General features: G+C 40.7%; 2 protein-coding genes across 7 annotated transcripts in view; both read right to left on the bottom strand.

Moving 5' to 3' along the window:
• Positions 1-3,311: 3,311 nt before the first annotated feature.
• PHLDA1 (pleckstrin homology like domain family A member 1) lies at positions 3,312-5,471 on the bottom strand. Its single transcript, XM_068669147.1, has one exon. It carries the CDS (start codon positions 5,310-5,312, stop codon positions 4,824-4,826), a length of 489 nt encoding a protein of 162 aa, XP_068525248.1. The 5' UTR covers positions 5,313-5,471; the 3' UTR covers positions 3,312-4,823.
• Positions 5,472-12,908: 7,437 nt separating this feature from the next.
• The window catches only part of NAP1L1 (nucleosome assembly protein 1 like 1), a 28,078-nt gene continuing 16,703 nt past the window's right edge, over positions 12,909-24,283 (bottom strand). For 3 of the 6 annotated variants that reach the window (XM_068669141.1, XM_068669142.1, XM_068669140.1), the window contains exons 5-16: positions 21,886-22,027; positions 21,345-21,425; positions 20,970-21,098; positions 20,389-20,460; positions 19,614-19,753; positions 17,724-17,869; positions 17,622-17,641; positions 16,812-16,934; positions 15,736-15,768; positions 15,331-15,381; positions 13,994-14,142; positions 12,909-13,641 (exon numbers count right to left, since the gene is read on the bottom strand). In XM_068669141.1, coding sequence (XP_068525242.1) covers positions 13,584-13,641; positions 13,994-14,142; positions 15,331-15,381; positions 15,736-15,768; positions 16,812-16,934; positions 17,622-17,641; positions 17,724-17,869; positions 19,614-19,753; positions 20,389-20,460; positions 20,970-21,098; positions 21,345-21,425; positions 21,886-22,027 — 1,144 coding nt within the window. In that variant the 3' untranslated portion in view covers positions 12,909-13,583. Of the gene's footprint in view, positions 13,645-13,993; positions 14,143-15,330; positions 15,382-15,735; positions 15,769-16,811; positions 16,935-17,621; positions 17,642-17,723; positions 17,870-19,613; positions 19,754-20,388; positions 20,461-20,969; positions 21,099-21,344; positions 21,426-21,885; positions 22,028-24,283 lie in introns of all 6 variants that reach the window. The other 3 variants (XM_068669144.1, XM_068669145.1, XM_068669146.1) reach the window with 3 other exon arrangements.

Here is a 24,283-nt window from a genome sequence, read left to right as displayed (position 1 = left end):
TCTGCTGTGAATTCAACAGGTCTGCAAAGAACTATGCCAGCGCAGATTTCCTTTGAGAGGAAAAAAAAAAAAAAAAAGCCCTTCAGATGGGACTTCTTTCATATTTCATTTTGTTTGGAAAACACAGGCATTGTTCCATCTTCTTGCTGCTCTCCCCCTGAGTTCATCGGAAAAGATGAAAGGGCAATGTTAGTGCTACACTAATCGCTGCACCCTCACTACTGGCACGGGTTCTGGGCGGACAGCTCGCTTCTGGGCCCTCATTCGTTTCTTTTCTAAACAGAAACAGAAAAGGAGCCACTGTTTTTACAAAATGTCACAATCTTAGTCTGGGAAAAAAATAAAAGTAAAAATCTGTTGATTTCAATGCATTTTGAATCAGATCCACAGAACTTAACTGCTGAAGCTTATGCTGGTTTCTAAATTTCAATGTTCATTATGTTTTTTGTTTGTTTGATCAGAAAAATATCTTGAGAAAACCCCAGAAAAACAACATTCACCAACAGGAAAACAATGGCCCTGGTTTTAGAACCATTTTGCATGTACTGTTTTGCATCCTCTTAGTCAAAAGTTAAAGCAGAAAAACAGAGGTGTATTTTTTATACACCTTTATAAAGACATCACCATTGACGCAGGAACTGAAACAACATAAAGCAGTGCAATCCTTGTTCTGCTATATTTATGTCCTTACAGAGACACTTACTATCGTGTTAAAAGCTCATGAGGGGCATCTCTAAAAGCCATAAGCAACGGTGGGCACTTGAGGAGACAATAAATCCACAGACACTTAATTGCAAGCACATAACTTTTCAAAGCTGCTGAGAATCAGCATTTGTGAGAGGTTAGCTCTTTAATAAGTTGTTTATGTATCAAATATTAAGTTCAAATGCCTACAGTTTAGCTGTTTACTAAGGAAAAGGAGAGTCTCCTAGTTGTTACAAGGACTGCCTTGGAAGCCAAGCAGAGCACCACTGAAATTAGGGCGACTCAGTGTGGGCACTCACATCTCTCACTGCAAGAAGGGGAACAGGACACTGAGCCTCATAATCATGCTATGTGTAAAGATTGATTGGAGCGTCTAGGTGGGTCTTTCCTTCAGAAGACATCTACACGGGTTGAATGCCTTCCTCTTAGGCCACAGGAAAAGCTTAGATCAGCTCTTCATCATTTTAAAGCTAGAAAAGAGCCCAAACAACCATTCCTTCAAGATAGCGAGAACTCTTTCAATAGATACCTCTTTATTTGAAATGGAATGCATCTTGAAAAATATGAAAAATAAATCACATCTCTCGGAAATCATTTATGAGTCATATTTACACACAATCTTTTTGACGACACTGATATTTCTGCTCACAATAGGATATGCTAGAAAACATTTGGTACATCACTGCAGCTATAATTCCAAAGCTGGCATTTGCATATCATGAACAGTCACAGAGAGGAAATACTTCATGATGTCACAAAAACAACATCCACTCGATCTTTCCTTTTCCCCCAGTTTCTAAATTTTCTTGGTACAAAACGGTCACCACAGCTTGAATTTTCTGGCTGCATCCTGCCCCTCAGCCGCTCTTCACTTTTCTTTCTTTATTTTTAATCAAGATGTAAAATTTTGACCTCCTCGTTGACTGTCTACAATTTTGTTACCTATACCAAGCATTTTCCCGTTTGTGTTTTACTGGCATTGTTGTTTATTCTTGATAAATTTATTTCAACCATATACTGTTTTTTGTGATATTTTTTTTTTTGGGGGGGGGGGGTTGCTTTGTCTCTAGTTTGGTTGGTTGTGGGGTTTTTGTTTGTTTTGGTGAGGGGGAAGACACTATTATTCCTTTTCTTGCAGTTCCACTAGGATGGAGCATATAATCTATCTGCTGGACTTACTTTCACAGCCATTTCTTACGAGGCAGTGACAGACAGTATTTAACCAAGCAGCTCCAGTGAGGACTATGGTCAAAAATTGCTATCAAGTTAAGGACACAGGGAATTTAGAGGGTGAGAAAGTTACCAGACTGACCACGTCAGACACCTTAGCCTTCTTTATACTGACACGGCATGAGCAGCAAGCACAACTGTCCCCGGGGAACCCCAGCCCCTTCATTTCCCTTTGGTTTCCAGCACATTGGGTGCCCGTGCCCATCCCACCCGTGACCTGTCAGCCAGGCTGAGGCACAGAAACAGCTCGAGGTGGATGTTGTGGCGTGACCGTCTGACACCAGCATTTCTACAAGGTAACACGGTGGGCAATGACAGCAGGCAAAAGTTTGTCAGCAAACTAGATCAGTCCAAAGGGTTTTGAGAGCATCCTTCAAACCAACTTAAAACAAGAAATCTGAGGTGGAACACAGCATTGACCTTGAATCAGTGAATAAACAGCTTTCATTTTGAATTTCCTTTGCTTCTTCAACCTTTTACGTCAATTATATCACTAAAACCCTCATCTTTTGTTTTCAGAGTACAAATACTCCCAGAAGAGCAGTAACATTTCAGCTTTACACCAGATCCGTAGACTTCAGTAGCATTCAGTGGGCTTGTGCCTGCCTGGGACAGGAATACCTGCCTCCACCAGAGAAATATGCACGTCTCCAATCACGTAGGAACAGTTTTTCATCAAGTACATTTATTCTTCATTAGGCTGAAACATATTTTAGTAGGTGAGATACCAGCGATATGTCTGTATATCTGAAAAGGTGGATTAGTTACTCAGTAAACTGTAATTAACGACTCTAAAGAGAGGAGCCAAATTACAAATTACAGCCTATTTTGTAAGTCTCCGACTAGCTCATTAGAGAATCCCCTTGCAGCTCTAACATCCAAGCATTAGCAGAATGATAATGGCAGATGTACAGAGATGTGGAAATTGGCTATTATGATTGCCAAGACAGCGAATCTAATCCTAGAAGATGCAGGGCACCTTCGATTTCAATTAGTCTCCAAGTAATAACTTTGTTAGGACAGCTGTAATCTACCTCCCCAGGCTTGTCGCACAACCTTTTCAAGGGCCAGATCTGAGAGCAGTGCTCGGGGGTAACCACGGAGGATTGGGGAGGTCTGGGCTTTAACTCTGCCACATTTTGTGTGTCTGTGTGTGTGACCCAGACACCTGGGGGCAGGGGAAGGAAGAAGAGGACGAAAAGAGATCTCCGGTTACTCCTTACAGGGCTAGGAGTAAGCTCAGGTGCAGAGCAGACCAGAAAGGACCATTGCATGCAGTAGCAAGTTCTGATTTCTCCTTTTGAGTGTCGCTTCAGTTTTGCCTGAAACACTTAGAGAAACAGCTTGAACCAAGATCGTGGGGGTTTTACAGTCAAACTATGTCTCGGTTACACAAACAATGGGGTGCTGGATGCGCAGCTTTGAAAGGTTTTGTTTACGCTCATGTAACTTGTCAAGGGGCCAGAAGCGGTTTTCCTCGCCGCGTTAGTTAAAATAAATAGCTCTGCGGCTGCAGCCTTTTACCTTGAGCCAGAGACGAGGGGCCCCGAGCTGGTCTGCCCCGCTCACGAGCACAACTCGTGCCGGAGAGCACCACGAAGCGGGCGCTGCCTGGAGGGTGCTCCCCGGGGATGCACACAGGGTGCGAGCCCTGGGATGCACATGGGGTGTGCACCCTGGGAAGCACACATCCCATGGGGTGTGCATCCTGGATGCACACACATCCCACGGGATGTGCACCCGCAGGGTGCGTGCCCATCCCACCCCGGTGAGCAGCTCCCAGCCGCGTTCGCTCGCGCCCACGGCCGAACTCCCGGCGGCTTGCGAGAGGCACAGGAAGACGCACCAGCTGTGCAATTAGCCCTTTGTTTTCCAACTTGGTGGCTTCATCAACATTTTTAGAGGCGAGATCGCACGCCTCTCTCAGCATCTGACAGTGCTGAGCACCAAAATTAATCTAGTTTATCTCGGCTTAGGGGGGCTGTGACCAGAACGATGCGTTTGGACACTAAGACATATGCGAGATGAATTTTAAACTAGGGGCTACTTTAATGCGAGACATTTAAAAACTGCCATGAAAATAAGGTCGAGAGCCCAGACCGTTTACAAGCAGACAGAGCCTTGAACTCGGATGCTAAGAAACGCTCATAAATGGTTCTCAGCTCCTGCCCTCCGGCCTGAAGGAGCCGAAGCCTCAAACCCATCGCGGAATCCAGCCGTGATTCCTGCACCACCGAGGAATCGGGTTGGATTCCCCTCAGCTCATACGTCAAACAGATGGGTTTTAGTCTCGGAACAACCCCCAGCATTACTTTTTTTTTGAATAACCAAGCGTGTATAGAATTTTATCGTCTTCCACCAGGCGTGTATTTTGAAAGAGAATCATTTAAAGCCCGATTTGTAATCGCTCTTCTCACTGGGGAGAAGAGTTTTCACGCGCAGCATGGGTTTCAGCCAAATTCTGAGCCAGACATCACATTTTCCACGTTAGCGTAATACAGCATATTTTGGGTAAAACCAAAGGACTTTTTATCACATCGCACGCGGCCGGGCTACCCGGGGCTTCTGCAGGGCGCTAACACACGCCCCGCTTTTTCCTTCGCCTTTTGGGCACAGCCTGCGCTCCGAAACGTCCTGCAAACAAGCCTTTGAAAACAAGAAGCCAACAAACGACCGAACTAATAAATAAGACACGGTAAAGTTACAGTACGTCACGTCTGCCTGAAGTCCCCGGGGCACCGCAGGATCCATCCCGAGCTCCCCAAACCCGGGGCTGGAGGGGCTCCTGGGCGCAGGGGGCGGCCGGGCGGGGGGCTCCCGGCCGAGTCCGCTGGGTGCCCGGCTCGGGGGGCGGCCGGAGCCCCCCCGGGGGGGTGTCGGGGCCGGCGCTAGGCGGAGTTGGAGGCGCTGCGGATGCGGGGGCCGTGGGGCTGCTGCGCCAGGTGCTGCTGCTTCTGGCGGGTGGAGCGCACGGCCAGGATGGCCTGGCGGTTCTTGTACTGCACCATCTGCAGCGTGATCGCCGCGTTCCAGCCCTGCTCCTGCGCGCACCGAAAGTCGATCTCCTTGCCCTCGGCCATCACCACGGTGAAGTAGACGTACTTGCCCTTCCGCTCCACGCAGTCCACCGTCTTCATGTTGGAGAAGTGCAGCTCCTTGATCTTGGCGGCCGGCTCGGCGCCAGGCGGCTGCTGCTGCTGCTGCTGCTGGGCCGGCTGCTGGGGCTGGGGCTGCGGCTGGGGCTGCTGCTTGGGGGACGCGAGGAGCAGCCCCTCCTCGGTGAGGATGCAGCGCTTCTTCTTCCAGAGCTGCAGCAGCCCGTCGCTCCTCTTCTCCAGCACGCCCTCCTTCACCGCCTTGCAGCCGCTCTCCAGCATCCTCCCGGCTCCGCGGGGGCTGGGCTCGGCGGGCGGCAGCCGGCACCAGCCCAGGAGCCGCCGCCGGAGCGCCCCGGCCCGCGGGATGCGGAGCGGCTGCCGCCCGTGGCGCGGCGTGGCTGCGCCCTGCCTCCCCGCCTGCCTCCCTCCCCTCCCCTCCTCTCCCGCTCCCCTTTTTCAGCTCGCCTCGCCCACCCCGGCCGGAGCGACACCCAGCGGAAAGGGCGGCCCCCGCCGACACGCGGGGAGCCGGCGCCGCCCCAGCACCGCCGGCAAAGGGGGAGCCACGATGGGAGCCCCCCGAGGCGGCCGGGATGGAGGAGTCGGGGCTCGGCCCTGCCAGGAGCCGCCCGCCCGCCCTCTGCCCCCTGCAGCAGGTTGGGGAGGGATGAGGGAGGAAGGGGAAGCTCCGGGGAACGCTCACTGCTTCGAGACGTCAAGAAGAAACGCGTAAAATGTCCAAACCAGCCCCCAGATAAGACCCCTTTTCGTGGTGATCCTGTGCTGTTAGCACACAGTTGCTTATTGTTAGATGCCTGCCCCCCGGCCAGCTTTTGGTTTATGTTTGCAGAAGGCATTTATTTGCATAGAAAAGCGAAGTGACTGAGAGTTAAACTGATTTAAAACTCTCTGATGTATGAGATGCAAAATCAAGAGGGAGCGTAACTGAATTTAGCACTGCCAGCTAACATAGGCTGAGCTCTGTATGTCCCTCTCTACTCAAGAGCACTGCTTTGCTTTTATTTATTTTTTATTTTTAAACATGTATTTAACAGAGCCATAAAAATGAAAACCACCCCCTCACCCTGCTCTTAGCAGCCAGGAAGGAGGTCAGGCTATGGCAGAGGTCAGTAGGAACAAAGAAAAAAAAATCAACATTGTTGATTGCTTCAATGGAGTTTCTCTCTGTTAGGCAAGAGGGAAACTATCAAAGTTTGAACTTCAAGCATAAAAGGTAAGTTAATTTTGATTAATTGTTTACCTCTCCATGATTTAAGTAGCAAAGGCAATTAAAAGTGATGTGGTTGTTTTACCTTTCCTGCAGTAACTAGGAAGAAGCTCAAATCAGGAACAAAGGTAAGTTACTAGCTACAAGAAGAAGATGGATTAATAGCTTAAAGGTCGCTTTAGAGACTAGTCCCTTCCCCTCAGGGCTTAGGATATGTACTAAAAGTTAGCCCATTCTCACAAGTCTCATGTTTATTTTATTAGAGGCACACACTCATTTTAAGAAGAGCTGAACATCATTCAGTTATCTCAAGCTGTAGCTCATCGCCATTTCTACCTAAATTCCCCATGCAATTACCTGCATCTTCATCTACACAAGGAGCCTCACACACAGCTCAAAGGGAGTAAGAGAATCTCCCAGCTTTTCACATTTGTTCTGCATCTACTTAACTCTTGATTAAGTGTCAAAGTATTAACATTCATCCATATTCATCTATCGCAACCTACAACTTGATTAAAACATGAAGTTTGTAAGGTACAGGACATAAAACTACACCCACAGAACACCAGTTCCAACAAATCCATTTCCTAAAGGGGGCCTACAGAAAAGCTGGGGAGAGAGTGGAGCAACAGGACAAAGAGTAATGGTTTTAAGATCTAAATCTTCAATTTTTTATTAGCTATTATGAAGAAATTCTTCCTTCAGATGGTGAGGCCCTGGCACAGGCTGCCCAGAGCAGCTGTGGCTGCCCCATCCCTGGAGGTGCTCAAGGCCAGGCTGGATGGGGCTTTGGGCAACCTGGTCTGGGGGAAGGTGTCCCTGCCCATGGCAGGGGGTTGGAACCAGGCAGGCCTTAAGGTCCCTGCCAACCCAAACCGTTCTGTGACTCTAATTGACCTGTACACTTCTGGTTGCTGCTTCATTACTCTAAGTGAACAGTCCTTTGCTTCCTAGCAAACACACTACCCAGCAGCATGGCAACTACTGTAGAGTCCCACATGTTACTCTGCAGCAAGCATCCATTTTTTTTTCCCCTGCAACACTGCACTGTAACATTTACATAGAGTGTGTTAACATGAGCTTTTTTTTTTTGCTTGTTCTCAGCACTGGGAGTAACTTGCAATTAATCAACCAAAAAGCTGAGTACAGGAGGCCATAGAATTTCATCCTGTATATAGAAGGGGATTAAGTTTGTTCCATTTTGGCCTTCCATCGTATAAAGCTCTCAGTTGTCTTGTAGCAAATGTTGGATGTCAGCTTTTGAACCCAACTTTAAGCACCATGGACATACTCTGCTGATGTAGGTACTCACAGCAACTGTTTATTCCTGGTGAAATTCACCTAAGCATGTGATCAAAAGTAAGCATGCAAAACATCCATTTCAAACTGTATTCTGTATGTCAACAAGTATTAACAGCCATTTAAAATACACTACATTTGACCAAAAACACCAGAGCAGTCAGAATTTAGGAAACTCGGGTTAGAGGAAATACTGACAGTTTCATGGTAAAAACATGTCCCAAATTTTATTGCTCAGAACTCAAAGAACAACAAGCCTTGTTTTCCTAGATGGAAGTCACAGCTGAACTTCCTGAAACATTTCTTAAAAATTAGTATCTTGAAAACCCACATTCAACATGGTTAAGCCCACTACATGTCTCACTGAGGTTTTACATGACTTGTCTTTAAATATGTATTTAAACCACTGCAATGATATTAAATGATCTACAGCTGCTACCGTGAAGTTTCACTAAATATTGTGCAGGTTCTGCATCTGTTCCTGCTTTGAGAAAGTTTTGCTGATATAGCTGATGCACAGATGCCTCCTACTGTCAAACCTGAAATACTACAACCTGAAAAAAATGATTCCTGAAAGAATCTAAGATCCATTTTTCCCTTATTAAATGTTTTTTTTTTGTTTGTTTAAATGCTCTAAGTTAATATTGGTAACACAAATATTTGGTCACTAGGTACATTCAGTCTCCTATATCATAAGCTCCCTAATTTAAAGGCTCCAGTAGAATAAATTTTGTATGTGTAAACTTAATTACTCTTACTGTAATTACTCTTAGTGTTCTTTTCAAACCCTGATGCAAGTTAAAAACTGTTTTGGGAAGCCACCATGAAAGACTAAGAAGCCCAAAATTTTAGTGTTCTCCTGGGTAATAAAAAAGAGCAGCTTGATACCAACAATCAACTACTACTTTCAGAGATGCTAGATCCACACTGAGTGGTAACACTCCGTTACATAGAAATAAATGGCTAAAACAGCAAAAGGGTTAAGGGGGAAACTTAGAAGCATGATCTAGTCATTGCTGGACAGAAGGAAGATGAGAAAATAGACAGCCATTGAGAAATACATGACAAATTGATGTGTTGCAATAGATTAAAACAATTATACCAAGTGCTTACTTCATAAACGATTTTCTTGACCTTTAGTGTCTCCAAGTAACTCCACTGGAACTTCCTGCTGACTGAACACTGAAGCACCGAGCCGGGAATCTGGAGCAGTTGTTTCCTTCTATGAATTCCTTCTTACCGATACCAGTGTGTATCTCTCAGTACACCAGGGATAACCAGATGAAGTGTTTACCCAAACTACCAGTTGCATTGCTCCAGGCTTTGGCATTCCCTACGAAGCACAGGGCAGTACCAAACGGAGAAGCTGTGTGCAAGGCAGAGTCTGGCATTTTCCGGAGTTCCTTGCACTTCACAGGTAGCTGTCTGTCTTCCAAAAAAAATTATAAAGCACTTGAGCACCCACTGGAGAGCAAAGCCAGCCTGTAAGATGGTTTAAATGACCTGAAGTCTCTCTCTCAGTGTTGATCACCTAGTGCTGAGTAAGACATGCTGCGAGTTCAAACATACCAACTGCTTTTCATCAGCTCCAGGATAAGCATCAAGTTTGGGTGGGTACTTGCAACACTTGAGCACATAGAAGTACGTCTGACAATAGCTGAAATTCAGGAGCAGAGGGGACTCTTCTTGCGATCTCAGCACGCTTCAGTTAGATACCTATTGACACAACAAGAGCTCTTCCACTAAACCTCCACGCTCCTTTTGCGCCCACTTCTAGCATACGCCAAGTGGATCCAAATGTGGAATACCTTATCTTTCACTTGGTGTGCTCTGTGCTTGCCTGCTTTGCTTGTTCGAATGTTCCTGCAAAAGTTGAGGGACACAGGCCACATGTGGAAGGCTAACAGCAGCCTAACAGAAGGATTTAAGAAGTGCTGAGATGGAAGCCATCACTTGACACAGCCTGTCATACAAAAACTTCCAACTCATCTTGATCTGACAGTGTAGGACCCTTACTATTTCCAGGAAATGGATTTATATTCACTTTAGGTAAGCATTAGTAATTAGAGATCACTACTTTGACACTCAAATAACTCCAGGACTCAGTGCATCTCAAACAGAACTGATCAGTTCTGAAGTGCAGCCAAAGGTTGGGGTGGGTATCAGCTACTTCACTAACCTGTGCAAGCAAACCTTCGACAGGGCTAAACCACCTGGAAAAGGCTACAGAAGAAAGGAGGAGCTGTAGAGCTGAATCCACCTTCCCAAACACCTGTGAAGCTTTAGTTCCATCCATAACACTACATAGAGAAACGCCTTTGTTATCAGACTGTCCCTTTTATACACAGCTCAGCAATTTGTTTCCACTGAGAAAGAATAACACAGTGCAGTCTCCATACCCAGCACAACACGAGGCATCTGAGAAACAACTGCTGCACAGATATTTGTGAATACAAAAATCTCTGGTGAATCTTGTACTCTCAATTTCTGATTCAGGTCTACAGCAGTGGGCCCTAAAACAAAGGGAAAGTTTAAGCATCAGCTTGAAGGCAAAGATGAACCCAGTAAGCTCTTGCAGTTTTCTACATTCTGCTGTGTTTTTCATTTAACAAGTAAAAAACATGTCAAAGTTATACTCCCTGCTATACAGGTCGGGAAACATTGCTTTCAAGAATCTAATTAATAAGTCTAAGCCTGTGAAGCTAGTTGCAGAAGACCTTGGTAAGAAAAGATGATATGCCAAGTATTTAGAACATCATCCCTCTCCAGAAAACAAGCCTTAAGAATGCTAAGCTTAAATCTGATCTACTGCTTCATTTCAGGATACTGTTTAAAACCATATATTAATGAAGCTACTCCATACAGTAAAACCCATTAATGCTAACATAATCTAATCTACAGTTGTCAGAAATGCCCAATTAACAAGCAGCATCCCAACCCACCAAGCACAAGCTCTGAGCAACCTTCCGCCTCATGCAAAGGAACAGTTCTCCTGCCCCTTTCCTCACAAGCCTCATTTCTTCCCCCCTCTGATAATTCTCACTTCAATATAGCAACCAAAACCAGAAGACCCTACTTGCACAAATCAAACTTTAGTGTAGCACAGTACTGCAACAGCTGACTAAGAAATCAGATTTCTAGTGACACATTTTCCTAGCCTGAAGTCCATAAAATAACTAACCTACTCTCCTGAAATACTAATGAATAGTTTCTCTACAGCTGGTATAAATCCATAGGAAGCAAGAAGAATGAGTCACAATACTGCAATCAGTGGTGAAAGTTTAATGTTCCTGCTACATACTGCCTTTCTGAATTGCTAAACAAGAGCTGATGATCACAAGCACTGAAACAGTTTGTATTTAACCAATGCCATAAGAACTGGCACCTCAATTTGTATGATTATATCCTTCCTTTCGCTGCAGCCTGGGAAGCACAAGAACTGCTGATTTAGTACTAGCAAACCAATCTAGAGAGCAGCTTACCAAAACCTGTCACCCACATGGATTCACGGCTCTGGATCTTGCAGGCTGCAGGTGATCTTTAACATCTACCAGCTCTCCTTTCCAAATACAGTATCACATTGCGTAAGTAACAAATGAGAAAGTAACTTCAACACAAGCTACATTTCATAAGAACAGTGGCTTCAGAAATTTGTTGGACACCTTGTGACAGTGCTTCCTCTTTTCAGGATACTGTTGCCAGATGCTGTTAGCAAGAATGGGCTAGATCTAAGTAAGGATTTCAGATACTTCTCATGTCCAGAAATGTGAACCCCAGAGCCCTGTGTTAGTTACTGACAGGGGTCATAACACACCATCAGTTTGGTCTCCACATATCCTAAAGTTTAAACAAGAAGTGCTTGGTTTCAGCTTAATCCTGGAAGACATTCACAGAGACCAAGCAATACCCAAACCTGCAGCAGGGTCAGCCATCTCAAAAGGTAAGCATATTCTGTCAGGATTAACATTATCACAAGACCACATCCACATTAAGACATGCACCATAATTATGCTGACCTTTTATTACTGTATTTTTCTATGCTGTGATCTATTTGTTAACCTAAATAAATGCTTAAGAACACAGCTTTGACAGTACCATTTCATATACAGCTTTAAATAACAAGGGCTCCTTCTCCCAAATCCATAGATACCTAGGACGGATAAAGATGGCACCTGGCAGGGATTCTGAAATTATGCCGTGCAGCATTCAAAGCTTCAAGGAATACAAAGAAGAAATCAGTTTCAGGCACACTAGACCTGCTTCCTCTCAGGCATCTGTGGATTAAGAAGGGCACTTGGTATAGGCTTTGTTATGTATTACCTACCTTCTAAGCAAGAGACTTACTGGAGAAACTTCATCCACAACCCCATCCTTCCATGGCTGTTGACTCCTGCTTGTCCTGCTTTTTTTTTTTTTCCTTTTTCAATGCTTTAACCCATCATGGCTACTTCAGTATATCAGTGGCAAGGAACAGAGTAGCTACTGCAGAAATAGACGCATGGCTAGCTGGGTGCTTCTTCACTGCCCTGTGAGGACCTTCTCATCCCTCAGAAAAGTTGCCTACATACTTATTTAGAAGATCAGAATTTCTACAATTATGTAAAGAACAAGACTGTGGAGTACAATAGCATCCTGCTGACTGGGAAAAGTTGAATGGACGACATCAGTTCATGGTCTCCTCAAGTTGAGTGCATTCAAACCAACGTCTCAAGAGCACCTTCACTGGTAGGCTACAGACAAAACTAGTATGAAAGATCTAGCCCGTGCTTCAACTTACAGTGAACATTCAGTATAGACAACACATGAACCACAGCATGCTAACAAGCATAGTGAACAAAACATTTGGTGAGGAAGGAAAAATTTCTTGGGTTTTGGTTCCTCCTCTCTAGATGCTTAATAGTGAGTATAAACTAGAGTATAGCTACATGTTCTAGCAGTCTCTTAGGTTACAGAGCAGATTTTATTCAGGACAATGTAGCTCTGTCTACAGAGACTGGAAATTCATGCACCTTTCTTTGGCCCAGATTTCATACTAATAACCCAATGCCCTTGAATCAGGCATGGCAATATCCAAGTCCTTTTATCAGATCTAGCCCCACTTCTAAAATACCATCTTCTCAAAATGGCAGTCTTGACCACTTGCTGAAACACGTAGCTCAGATTCACAAGTATCACGCTGCAAATGGAAGTGTGAATCAAAAGCTTTCCAAACTGCTTTTAAAATGCTATGTAACTTGCTTTTCAGTGACTCAATTTTTGTTTCTAGCAAAGAGTGAACAGCAGCATGAAAGATACACCTCATCAGTTTCCACATGCAGATACACACATCATAATAAAACAAGACTAGCTTCTGAAAATACTAGGTTTTATTCACACCCCAGTGGTAAACAATAACCTTAATATGAGGACTAGGTTTCTTTTGTAGATCACTATGTCACATAAAATACAAAACCCATAGCATAAACAAGCTGACAGTTATGAATGTTTAATGTGGTCTCGCTGGAAATTAAACAAGTCATACTAATCTTCTCAAGTAGTCAAATTCGAAATGCATCATCATCATCTCCTAGTTAGTACAAGTCACTGCCATTTCTATAACAAAGTAATGAAGGCACAGCTAGTGCAAGCAGACTTAAACCCGTTCAGACTACTGGGCTGAAAAATACTTTGGTTGGTTCTTCAGGAGAGAGTTTTCTCTAAACAAATATTGGTCTCGGTTAACAGTTCTGATAATCTTCACAGCTGCAGTCTAATAGCTACATGACAAAGACTTCACAAGAACCAAACTATGTAGCAATGAATTAACATTCATGCTTTAGGGGATTTACTGCATTCTACATATTGGCAGAAAATTATACTGTTAAAATGCTAGGTAGATTGAACCTACATTTTAAACTGGTTCTTATGCTTTTGATTTTATTTTATTTTTTTAACAAATCGGTTACTTAATTCTACCAAGATACAAAACATAAGGCTGTAAGTAACTAATAGTTGTGTTTAGGCTATTACAGTGCAGGTAATCCTCAAGGCCACATACACACTGCTTCACTGCTGCTTGCATTCTGCTGGGTTTTGATCCTTCTGCTGAGAAAAAAGGAAATATCAGTTTACAGATATCAATACTTTAAAGGAGTTATTAGAATTGCTAAGCACACCCTCAAGTTCCAGTATTCAAGCTCTTGCATCTCTTCCCCTAAGCTAATTGCCCAGGGTTAGTAATACTGCCAACCAAAGATACCAATCATCTTTGGGTGTGGCACATTCACAACACTTTTGTTAATGCATACATATATATGATGGATGCAGAACAAAAATCAGTTCAGAATTAAGTGCAGTGGGATACTCTGACACCAAAACTGGAAAAGGAGGAGGTCAGTTACATATCATATCAAACAGGCTGGCTCAGAAGCATAGGCTTCAGAAACAACCGTACCTCATATACAGTTTGAAGCAAAAAGCCTTCCCATAGTCAATAAAGGCACAGCCTTTCTCTAGAAGCCATTGCATAGTGGTACACTGAAACACCAAATCATGGTACATTCTCAGCACTCTGGAAACTTCTTTTGAAATAAATTCCAGTTGCTAGAAAAATCCCAAGTGCAAATTAAGAGCATTTCTATGCTGAAGCAGGCAATCAACTACACCTAACAGTATAATATGGGCACTTATTGAAAAGTGTCTGGGTGGTTACAAGTTCCGTTGCAAGTTTTACTACACTGCTTTGCCTGGGTTTGCTATTCTACAACCCCAGTGCTAACTCTCAGCCCGTGATTAGCTTACAACTATTTGTTATTTCACACATTATCTGCCTCTCTAAGCCTTTGGCAGTTCTCTGAAACAATCTTGCCCTTAGCTGGTTAGCCTAGCAAAAAGCAATCTCAAGTGGTAGAAATAAGAAGTCCAATTTTCATCTGTTTCATTTTGATTCCAAAACTTTCATGAACTGGAAGCAATTTAAATACACTATTGCAGCTGAAACATCCTCAACAGGTTGTATATTTTGAGTAATAGTTCTAAACCCCACATCTTTTCAACTAGTGTTAAAATTATAGTATTTTGATTGCAGTTCAAACCATTCCCACTGAAAAATATACTGCCTCATTTGAAATAATAGGAACATGTCACAGCAGACATCTTGAGTTCACACAGTTTTGGTTTTGAATGCAGCTTACACCATCAGGTGTTTCCAAGATGCCTTTAGCTCAGCTAGTAAAAAAACTGTCAATTTAGTGCCTTGCAATCACCTTCAGCTAACCAAGCCTAATAGCCATTTGCCCTGACTGAAACTTAAAACAAAGCTGCCAGTTTGCTGGCTGTCCACATCTTAGTGCTTGACTGTAAACGCGTTCCTGAACTTTGTCTTCTGCTACCTCAAGAAAAAAAACAGGTTCACTGTCACCTCCCCTTGAAAAAAGTGTGACAGATTTCCCCAGCACAGTACAAGAATCAGCTTGCAACATGTTCCCCAAACCTGAATACATTACTTGAACAGTTCTCTGCATGTTCTTATGACATCTGTTCAACATTTTCATCACTGAACTAAGACAGCAACTTGCTGCAAGACAAGTTTATAGGAAAACCAAACTTGACTATCTCCATGCTCAAACCAAAGCATTACTTTTACAAAACATTTCTTAGTGAAAGAACTTAAAAAAAAAAGTTGCCACATCAACATTACTGTCAGAACTGGAACTAAAACAGTCTCAGCCAGAAAAATCACTAAGAATGTGAATGAAGATGTAAACTCAAATACTCCTTGTAATTTCTTACTTTTGGGTCATAATCGGGATCGTTTTCTTCATCTGCTTCCTCTTCCCCCTCCTAAAAGAAAACAGTTGTTTACATTTTGCTAGCTTATCTACATTAGCTTCCCAAACCATTTTCAAGAACATTAAATCCTATTCTGAAATGAATTAACTACCACTTCAAATTACGCTTTTGGTATTAGTTTACCCTCTACAAAGTGCATCACCTTTTACTGTTTCAACTTGATTCGTAAGATATCTTAGGGTTGCTTTCCCCTCCCAGTCTGGATCCATAAAGACAAGCTGTTGTACCTTACATTCATTAGTATAACTTAAACTGAGCATCCAAAGCATTCAAAAACTAAAGGAACTTATTCCAGACAGACAACGGAAAGGGAACCATTTAAACCAAGGGAATATGTCAACCCACCTCATCATCTGCCTCTTCACCTTCTTCATCATACTAGGAAAAAAAAGAAATGGTTTTGAGAGGGTCATAAATGCAGTCATTTCAGACATCAATTCATTCAGGATAACTTAAGTAGGTGCCAGAGACCATCCACATTGTGTTGTGCTTTAAGAGAGCATCCTATAGCTGACAGATTTTAAAAAGCTTCATGAATCAGCATGAATAATCTCTTAAGCTACGCTCTGGCAGAGAAAGCTTCCTGCTTTATATTCCTTATGTGCTACACTGGAAGAGATTATCAAACTGTGCTAACACCTCTGTCCAGCAGGGCATGTCAAAGCATCAGGCAGTCTATACCATCACTTCCCTCTTCCACCCAACCCCCATCCACTGCTCTGGACTAAAGGTTACCCTTCAACATTCTGAAAATCCAGCTCAATGCTGAATGTATCTCACCCAAATCAGCTCAATAAATTCATCAAGGTTGTCAAACTATGCTTGTTTGTGGGGAGGCAGGGGAAAGGAAATATTTTATCTATATACAGTTCTTGTTTTCTGCGGGTTGATTTTCAACCTTAGCTCCTTTAAATGCAAAGAAGCAAAGCTTTTGCAGAGCTGGCTTTAAAGAAATAGCATGCTTTGAATGTGTATATCTACATTTCACTAAAGAGTGCCCTCCTGAAAGGATCAGACCTGAATCTCAAGAAACTGGGTAGCTAAGTATCACTATAACTATAAAGAACATTCCGACGAGCTATATAAACAGATGGATTAATTCTCTAGAAGCTCACTGTATTTCAGTGGAAGTATTACGCACACCCCTCTTTCTGTTATGCACATACACACAAACTTCTACTCATGCATGCCTCTAAGCATGCAGCTTCTATCACTGCTTTTGTTATAAAACTCTGAAGTCACTACTTCTAAGATTAATTACCTTCCCACTGCTCCTTATTTAACACCCTAGGAAGTGTATCTGAAACTAACGGTGATACCTCCCATTATAAGTAAGCTAATGTTAATTATAATAGTCCAAAGTTACCCAGTCTCTAAGCAACATTTGGAAGCCTTTAGTACTTTGAAAGACCATTACTTACATCATCATCATCATCTTCAATAGCTTCTCCCGTGAAGTACAATACTGATCGGGGGACTATACGCTCACGTAGGAAATGACCTATTTCAAAGTCTGCAGCAAGGATTGCCTCAGCATCATCATCCTGCATAAAACAACATCATTTTCCAAACTAAGTCAATAACTACTTTTGATGCAAAAACACAAGTTGCAGAGATTTTGATGTGACCAGATTTACACAAATGCCATGCGCTGACTTCATGGTTCATCATTTGCTTTATAGAAACTGAGGTTGTAAGATCAAGTATTACACTTCAGATGTTCTACTCACATCATGCAGTTAGTGGTTTGCTTCTTTAGTAAGCTTAATCATACAAAGTTCTGGAGTTAAAATTTTATTCCTCCCCCACATCCCAACTTACATCTAAGTACAAAAATAGTTCAATACCTCCCATAGACTTTCAGTCTGCATGCATTAAGAACTAACCACTAACCAGGTGAGCCCAATTAAATATCTCCATGGTTCCTATTAATCAACCCATTGTAAAGCAGTTGAGCACCTAAAAATGCTCTCTGCTCTAATAAGCTGTTAAAGTGAACTAAGCTGAACTCTACCCCTTCCAATTAAAAAAGAAAAAAACAATTTTAGTAAAGGAAAATTCACAAACTGTTTATCACAAATATTCCCAAGTCAAATACAGAATCACTTAAAGCTGAACCTATTTAACAAATTCCTAAATAATATGAACAAGCACATTGTATAAAAAGGCAGGAATTCTTCCACTGGTGGTTCCCCCAGCCCAAACTCCTTACTTTTGATAAAACAACTTACCAGGTCTCCACTTTCAGGAACTGTAAAAGAAAGGAAGACAAGTGAGTGAAGTATATATGATGACATTTAAAATTAACATAAATAAACTAATAATCTCTTTACCTTCAGGAGGACTAAAGAAGTTGAAGAAGGAGTCATTGGAAACAGTTTTTGTCACCGTTCTAACTGTTCCACGACCCTTGTGTTTCTGCTTCTTCTTAATGGTTTTCAAAGTAACATTTTTTCCTTTTTTCCAGTCTATTTGGCAGCTGGAAAGAAGAGAGTTGCAGCTTAGAAAAATTCTACTTGTTACTAATACCTGCTGAGGTTATCACAAGTGTAAGGGATACAGTAAATATAAAGTTAGGATAACATTTAATTGGTGCTATCTTTTCATGTTATTCTATACTCACTAAAAAAAATACCTTTTTTTAGGATTGAAGTTTTTTCATCCAGAACCTTCTCCTTCACCATTCAATCTCTGCAATATTAAGTCTCATCTGCTACAAAGTTCTACCTAGTTTCCTATCAAAAAATAACGTCACCATTTTTAGTGTGACCAAAACATTAGTGTCATATTTGGTCTTAATACATTAAAACTAGAATATGTTAAGGTTTACCACTCACATTATAAAATCAATAAATCCTTAAAATAATGCATCAAGCACATATGTAATTTCTTCTTATTACTTGCCGCTTACAGACCAAAATCATATGCATAGGCTTGAATGACTCTTGCAAAGTACACTGGGGACATGTAAATGAAGCAGTGACATAAATAAGGCTGCCTGTACTTGCAGAAATTTCTTGATTAGATCCCTTAAATACTCAAAGGAAAGAAGTTGTTTTTCAGTAAGAATAAGCTGTCTTAGTTGTCATACAAAACAAGAATTAGGAATAAATCATTTTCGTAAAAGCAGAGAGTCATGTTACAGGGACCTCCGCCAGGACTTACGCTTTTCAGTAACAATCCTAATTGCGGAACACAAAATAATTTGATCAAATATACTCAAGCAGTTAGACTAAACTTTTCAGGACATTTTTAGCAACATATTACATTAAATGACTGAAATGAAGTGCAATGAAAGACAGTATTAATAAAATGCACAGCAGTGCATGGGTAAAACCAAATCTTACTCTACAGCAACAGGCTGTATACTGCCCAAAAGAGTAAGAGTGCTCAGGTGGGCAGTCAAAACATTAAGGAGGCATTAACAAAAAAGCAACTCGTGATACATACATAAACCCCTGATATACCTGTAAGGGCAGTTATTATGACTCAGGTTATGTCTCTTCTTTCTGTTCACAGTGGATGTGCACAGAAAAGAGATTAAATAATTTCAGAAGCTTTAGCTAATTTAGAAGAGATCACTGAGAAAGGAATGGGACATTTTCAAAATCATGAGGAAACTAGAGTTACAGATGACTGCTCTCTATTCATAAATAGATTAATTGAAAGGTGCACAGAGAAGCAAACATTCAACTGTTATAAAACAAACTGGACTACTGCAATACAGAATATAAAACTAGACTTGTCTTCTCAAAACTGCATGTCATAAATAAGGTTTCCAAAAAAAGTGACCAAAGTAGTTTTGAATAAAAATAAAGCTATCAAGGTCTACTGGTATATTATACTACCTAGTTTCCATTTCAGCTTCAGTGATTGCAGACCATTTATAGGTACAGTTGTGGTTTTATATGCACATATATATTAAACTATTAAATATATCATTTATGGTACATAAATTGTTAAAAACTCTGAAAATAACACTAGATGGACACAAAGAATAAACTCTTAGGTGTTTCAGACTAATTTGAATATATAAAATGGCATTTTTTAAAAAGTTATTTTACTTATATACACTAAAAATGTCAACCTGAGCCTAGCCTACAAGTTACTGGGTAACAGCATTTTTTCCAGCACCTTCCTAGGAGATCTATAAAAGTCTACCGTTGAATAATAATAATAACTAAGACTGTTTCATTACCTTAAAGCTATTCAATAGCACTTACCCAGTACATCCCATGATTTCTGGCCCATCAAAGGAGAAGGGATCAGAATCATCTGGCTCTGACCTCATTCTATATGTCTTTGTCAACACTTCATTTGTGAAATAGTCATTTGGTTCAAAGTGAAATTCTAATGTGAAACTCTTAAAAAAGAATTGCAGAGAGACAACATTAGCAATTTAGCTACATTTACCTTTACCTTCTAAATACTTAACAGCCAAACAAAAAACATACATGCAACAGAACATACCCATCTCTACCAATATTAAAGTGGTGCACAGAACTTGTTCTTGAATTTGCTGCCCAAGTTGTGCAATAAATATTCAAATATTTTCATTTAATCCATTGCTCTTGCACTTCTGACTTAATACACTGCTTGCAGCAATGACATGCGATCTCCTGATGTACAGATTTCCTGGTGCTATGTTACAGAAACAGCTTATAAATTTAAAATATTAAAGCTTAGCAAGCTATTTGCTCTCTGGCAAGGAAATTATATACTATTACAATAGTTATACAAAAAGCACCTGAAAATGTTGAAAATTAAAGAGGTGAAATAGTCAAACACTATGGCCAACTTATTAACTCATCTGAATCTGAAGGTTAAGTTAAATATAAATGCATATGGTACTTCATGGCTAGCACTAAATCTTGCACTGTTTTTCTTAGGACAAGAAGCTGCATATTTCTCAATACTGAGATAATTTCTTACAACAGGCTATGTTATTGATATACACAAGCTTTAATATAACAATCTTGTTCAGTAGGTTAAACTAACCATAGGCTGTCCAACTTCTGAAAATTTCACTTTTATATCTTTTAAGTGTTTCAGGATAGGTTCATCATGCTCCTGCAGAAAAAGAAAAACACAATTATTCAACTTTCATAAGATTAAATTACACAGATTTAAGAGACAATGCAGAGAGAAAAAGCTGTATTTAGAATGAGTAATCCTTGACAAGAACCTCGTTACAATAGGGAAACATTTTCCACATACATGACCAGCAGGTGGCAACAACAGCAGCACAGAATTTCTGCTGCATTACACAGCCTGAATCCCATGCAAACAAAATACAGCTTTTAGCAACATTACATTTCATGCACACATTCCTATGTATTCAGAAAGTGCATTAGTAAGGTAAAATTAAAAGTTCCACAAATAAGAACACAGCAAGAAGATATTTCAGAGTGCTCTCTGCTTTGAGTCAAATAAAGTCCCAGAGATTACATCCAAGCACTCACTTCATTTTCACTCTCCAACAGACTTGTCAAGTACTGTACTGTTCCTACTTCTTCCTTAAAGAGCAAACTTGGATTAAGTACTTAAGCAACCTCAAGGCAACCTGGGCTACCACCTACCTGAACCATATCACTGAGCAAGTCCACATTCTTGAATACCGTCAGCCAAAATTCAGGAATTCCTTTAGGGTCTTCTTTTTCTTCATCTTTCTTTTCTTCTTCAAGCTTGGCCTTCTCTTTCATTTCCTCCTTGATAGAATAAAAATTTTAGTTTTCCAAGTTTTAAAAGCATAACCCACCAGGCTTGTTAACTATGTTATGCAGTACAGCTAACAGCACAGATTAAGTTTCATGTGCATGCTTTAAGCAATCAATTATGAATTATTAATAAAAGCAATCATTTTGATTTTTTTAAAAGAAAGTTTTATTTACCGTACTGAAACTTGTTTCATGCTAAAGCTCAAGATACTGATGAGAACTGATTATAATACTCACTGAAATTTCTTCTTCAACATCTGCTTTCCATTCACATTCTTCCTCTGTAGGTTCATAGATTGCATTGATGATTTCACTCCGCTGAAAAATTTGACCAAGAATATTTTTATGATCTAGCTATTGTAGTCATCAATACCTAATAACTAATAAATTGCTCATCCTAATTTCATACAACATATTAACTACTTATCAAAACTTTTTCTGGCCCTAGAAAGGCTAATCAGTTACCAGCTTTTCAAATAAATAAATTTCACTAAAATAAGCACAAGAATTCCAGAAAGGCTACTACATCACCTAACATCTGCTCAGTTAACAGGATGAGGCCTAATATACCAAAGTGATTCTGTTAATCATGGAGCAGACTGAGCCTTTCTCCCCCTTAACCTCAGTAATGTTCACATGAATGGTAAAATGGTGTCAGTTCAAGTGAACAGGCGCATATAAGACCAAAGTAATTCAGAACATGCATAAGCTTTCAGTTTATGTTCCCTTATGTTTTAACTAAATCTTTTAAGTACAAATCAGATTAGCATTAAAATACCTTGTCAAATAAGGGCTGATAGAGAGCAGCATATTTTCTTTCCAGCTCATGAACTTCCTCGTAGAACTTTGCTTCTATCTGTGCACACTGAACTTGAAGATTCTTGAGAGCATTCACACGTCTTTTAACAACTTTAGGCAAGCTGAAAAATTCAGTGACAGAGCTGTTACAAACACTGCATTCTAAACACGTTACCCCTCCTTACTCAGCCCCCTTAATAACCACCTTGCATCAAAACAGATTTTACTCTATTTTAAACCTTAAAAAGCTGAACAAATCAAACCAATGACCCATTGTACCATGCAGACTGAAACTGTTATCATAATCTCTTAAAAACAGGCTTAGTCTGAAAGAGAACCAAAGAATTTCAAATACCTGGGGTATCATGAGATAGACTTGTATAAAACTTCCCATTAAGCTTTACATTATCATTGAGCAGCACAGCAAATTTGTAAGATTGAGCATAATTAAGAACTAACTACTAATTTGTTTAGTTTTATGAAAGCCCAAGACAGTTATTACTTCACTACAGAAGTCAATCTTCAACATTCATATTTGTTTCATTTGGGAAAGAAGCTAGGACTACTGTCTTCATATTCCCCTTCCCTCCCAAAATGAGCGAGAACTGTTTTTTCTAAGTGAGCCTCTATATTATACATGTGTAACAGGAAAGCAATTAATGTAGTTTTCATTGTAAAGAGTTGTCAACTACAACTGTTAATAGTAGTTTCACTTATGGGAAGTTACACTAAGATACTGTTAGGACAGAAATTTACCTATGTGAAGGCTATTAGTGACATCCATGGGGTAGATTGCTGACAGCCTCCATTGCCTATGATGTGAGACAGCCCCCAGCATATGGCTACAGAAGATTACCATGTTAATTTTCTGTATTTAAGCAGTTGGTCACATTATTTAGAACACTGTAGTTAACAGCTGCTTTTTAATTGTTAGTATCAGAGTCAGGTTAGAGTAAGTAACCAGAATGTTAAGTAAGCTAAACAGTGGAAGTTCATATTACTAATGCCATCTGACCTCTAATTAGGTAGGATATGGACACATTCTAAAAGAGCCTTGTTCACTTTAAAATGTGAAATCCATCTCCCTAATGACTCTATGCTCAATATAAATATCCTATTTCTGTTTACTAAGACAACACACAGATAACCAGTAAGTCAAGATTTCTCTTAACCTCCTGACTTGAGCAAAAGTACATCTGCTACACATGCTACCAGAAAAGCTTAATCATAAGTGTTCAAAAGGAGTTGATAACATTCAAGTTGCTATCACTTTTTCTAGAATGTAGTCAACTTCACCATTTGTTGCATCTTTCACTTCAGGAACATCAGAATGATGTAAAAGCAACCAAAGTAGCAAATTCAGTTCAAGAAAAAAAAGTGGTAAGGAAGAAAATAATTAACTGTATAGGTAAGTCATGCAATAATTACCCACCTATCTCCACATGCATGTATTTAGACTAAATACTGGTCTTCATAATTTCATATTAAAAAAGCAACATTTGAAGAAGCTAATGCTATAACATGCAACATAACCAATTCCAGTACATCTGAACACAAATTTTAATTCCTTTATTAGAAAGTCTAGAATCTTTTGCACGCATCAGAAAGCTGTATTTTGATACAGTCCATGCCAGCTAGATCAAATTTTACAATTTGTACATCTACTACATTTATAATGTCCATAAATTCTAGAAAAAAAGTAGATTCAAAGAGATAGCTAATACAAAAATAGGAAATGGAGAAGCAGACCAAGAAATCTGAACCAGACTGCACAAGTACAATAATGGCAAGTAAAACTCATCGCTCTGAGGCCCTGAGCAACCTGATCTAGTGGGTGGCATTCTTGCCCGTGGCAGGGGGGTTTGAACCAAGTGATATCTGAGGTCACTTCCAACCCAAGCCATTCTATGAATACAAGCAACTAGAAAACATTACAGTAACACAAGAATGCAATGTCTAAATAGTAGGTGAGGGAAAACCTACCCTAGAAAAGTTTCATTAAAATTATTGTAGCCAGGCACAGGTAAAGGAGTTACTGAATAATTGCCAAAAGTTAGTGGATTCTAAGCCTGATCAGATAGATGTTTTCCTGGAACGTGTTTATCTTTCCCACCAGCTTATGCATTTAGTTCCTTTACAGCCCACATAACAGGCTTTTAGGATCCCAGATTCCTGCTGACTTGCGCCTCCTTAGTGTCTAGACTCCATATATAAACAAACTTTAAAAAATATTTAGGAAGACATTTAAGAGGCACCTGTAAAGCATGGTTAAATCAGCATACATATGTTGAAAAAGTGCAGATTAAAGTTGCACACATTTTACAACTATTTTTAAACTGTAAATAACTAAGCATTTGGTACAACAGCAAAGCTGCAAT

This window comes from Anas acuta, chromosome 1 (genome assembly GCF_963932015.1).
Source record: "Anas acuta chromosome 1, bAnaAcu1.1, whole genome shotgun sequence".
Classification (NCBI taxonomy): Eukaryota; Metazoa; Chordata; class Aves; order Anseriformes; family Anatidae; genus Anas; species Anas acuta.
The sequence above is the reverse complement of the archived record's forward strand: the minus strand, read 5'-3'. Positions and strand labels throughout refer to the sequence as shown.

Coding starts and splice junctions, on each gene's coding strand:
- PHLDA1 (XM_068669147.1), bottom strand. CDS start 5,312: ATGCTGGAGAGCGGCTGCAAGGCGGTGAAGGAGGGCGTGCTGGAGAAG.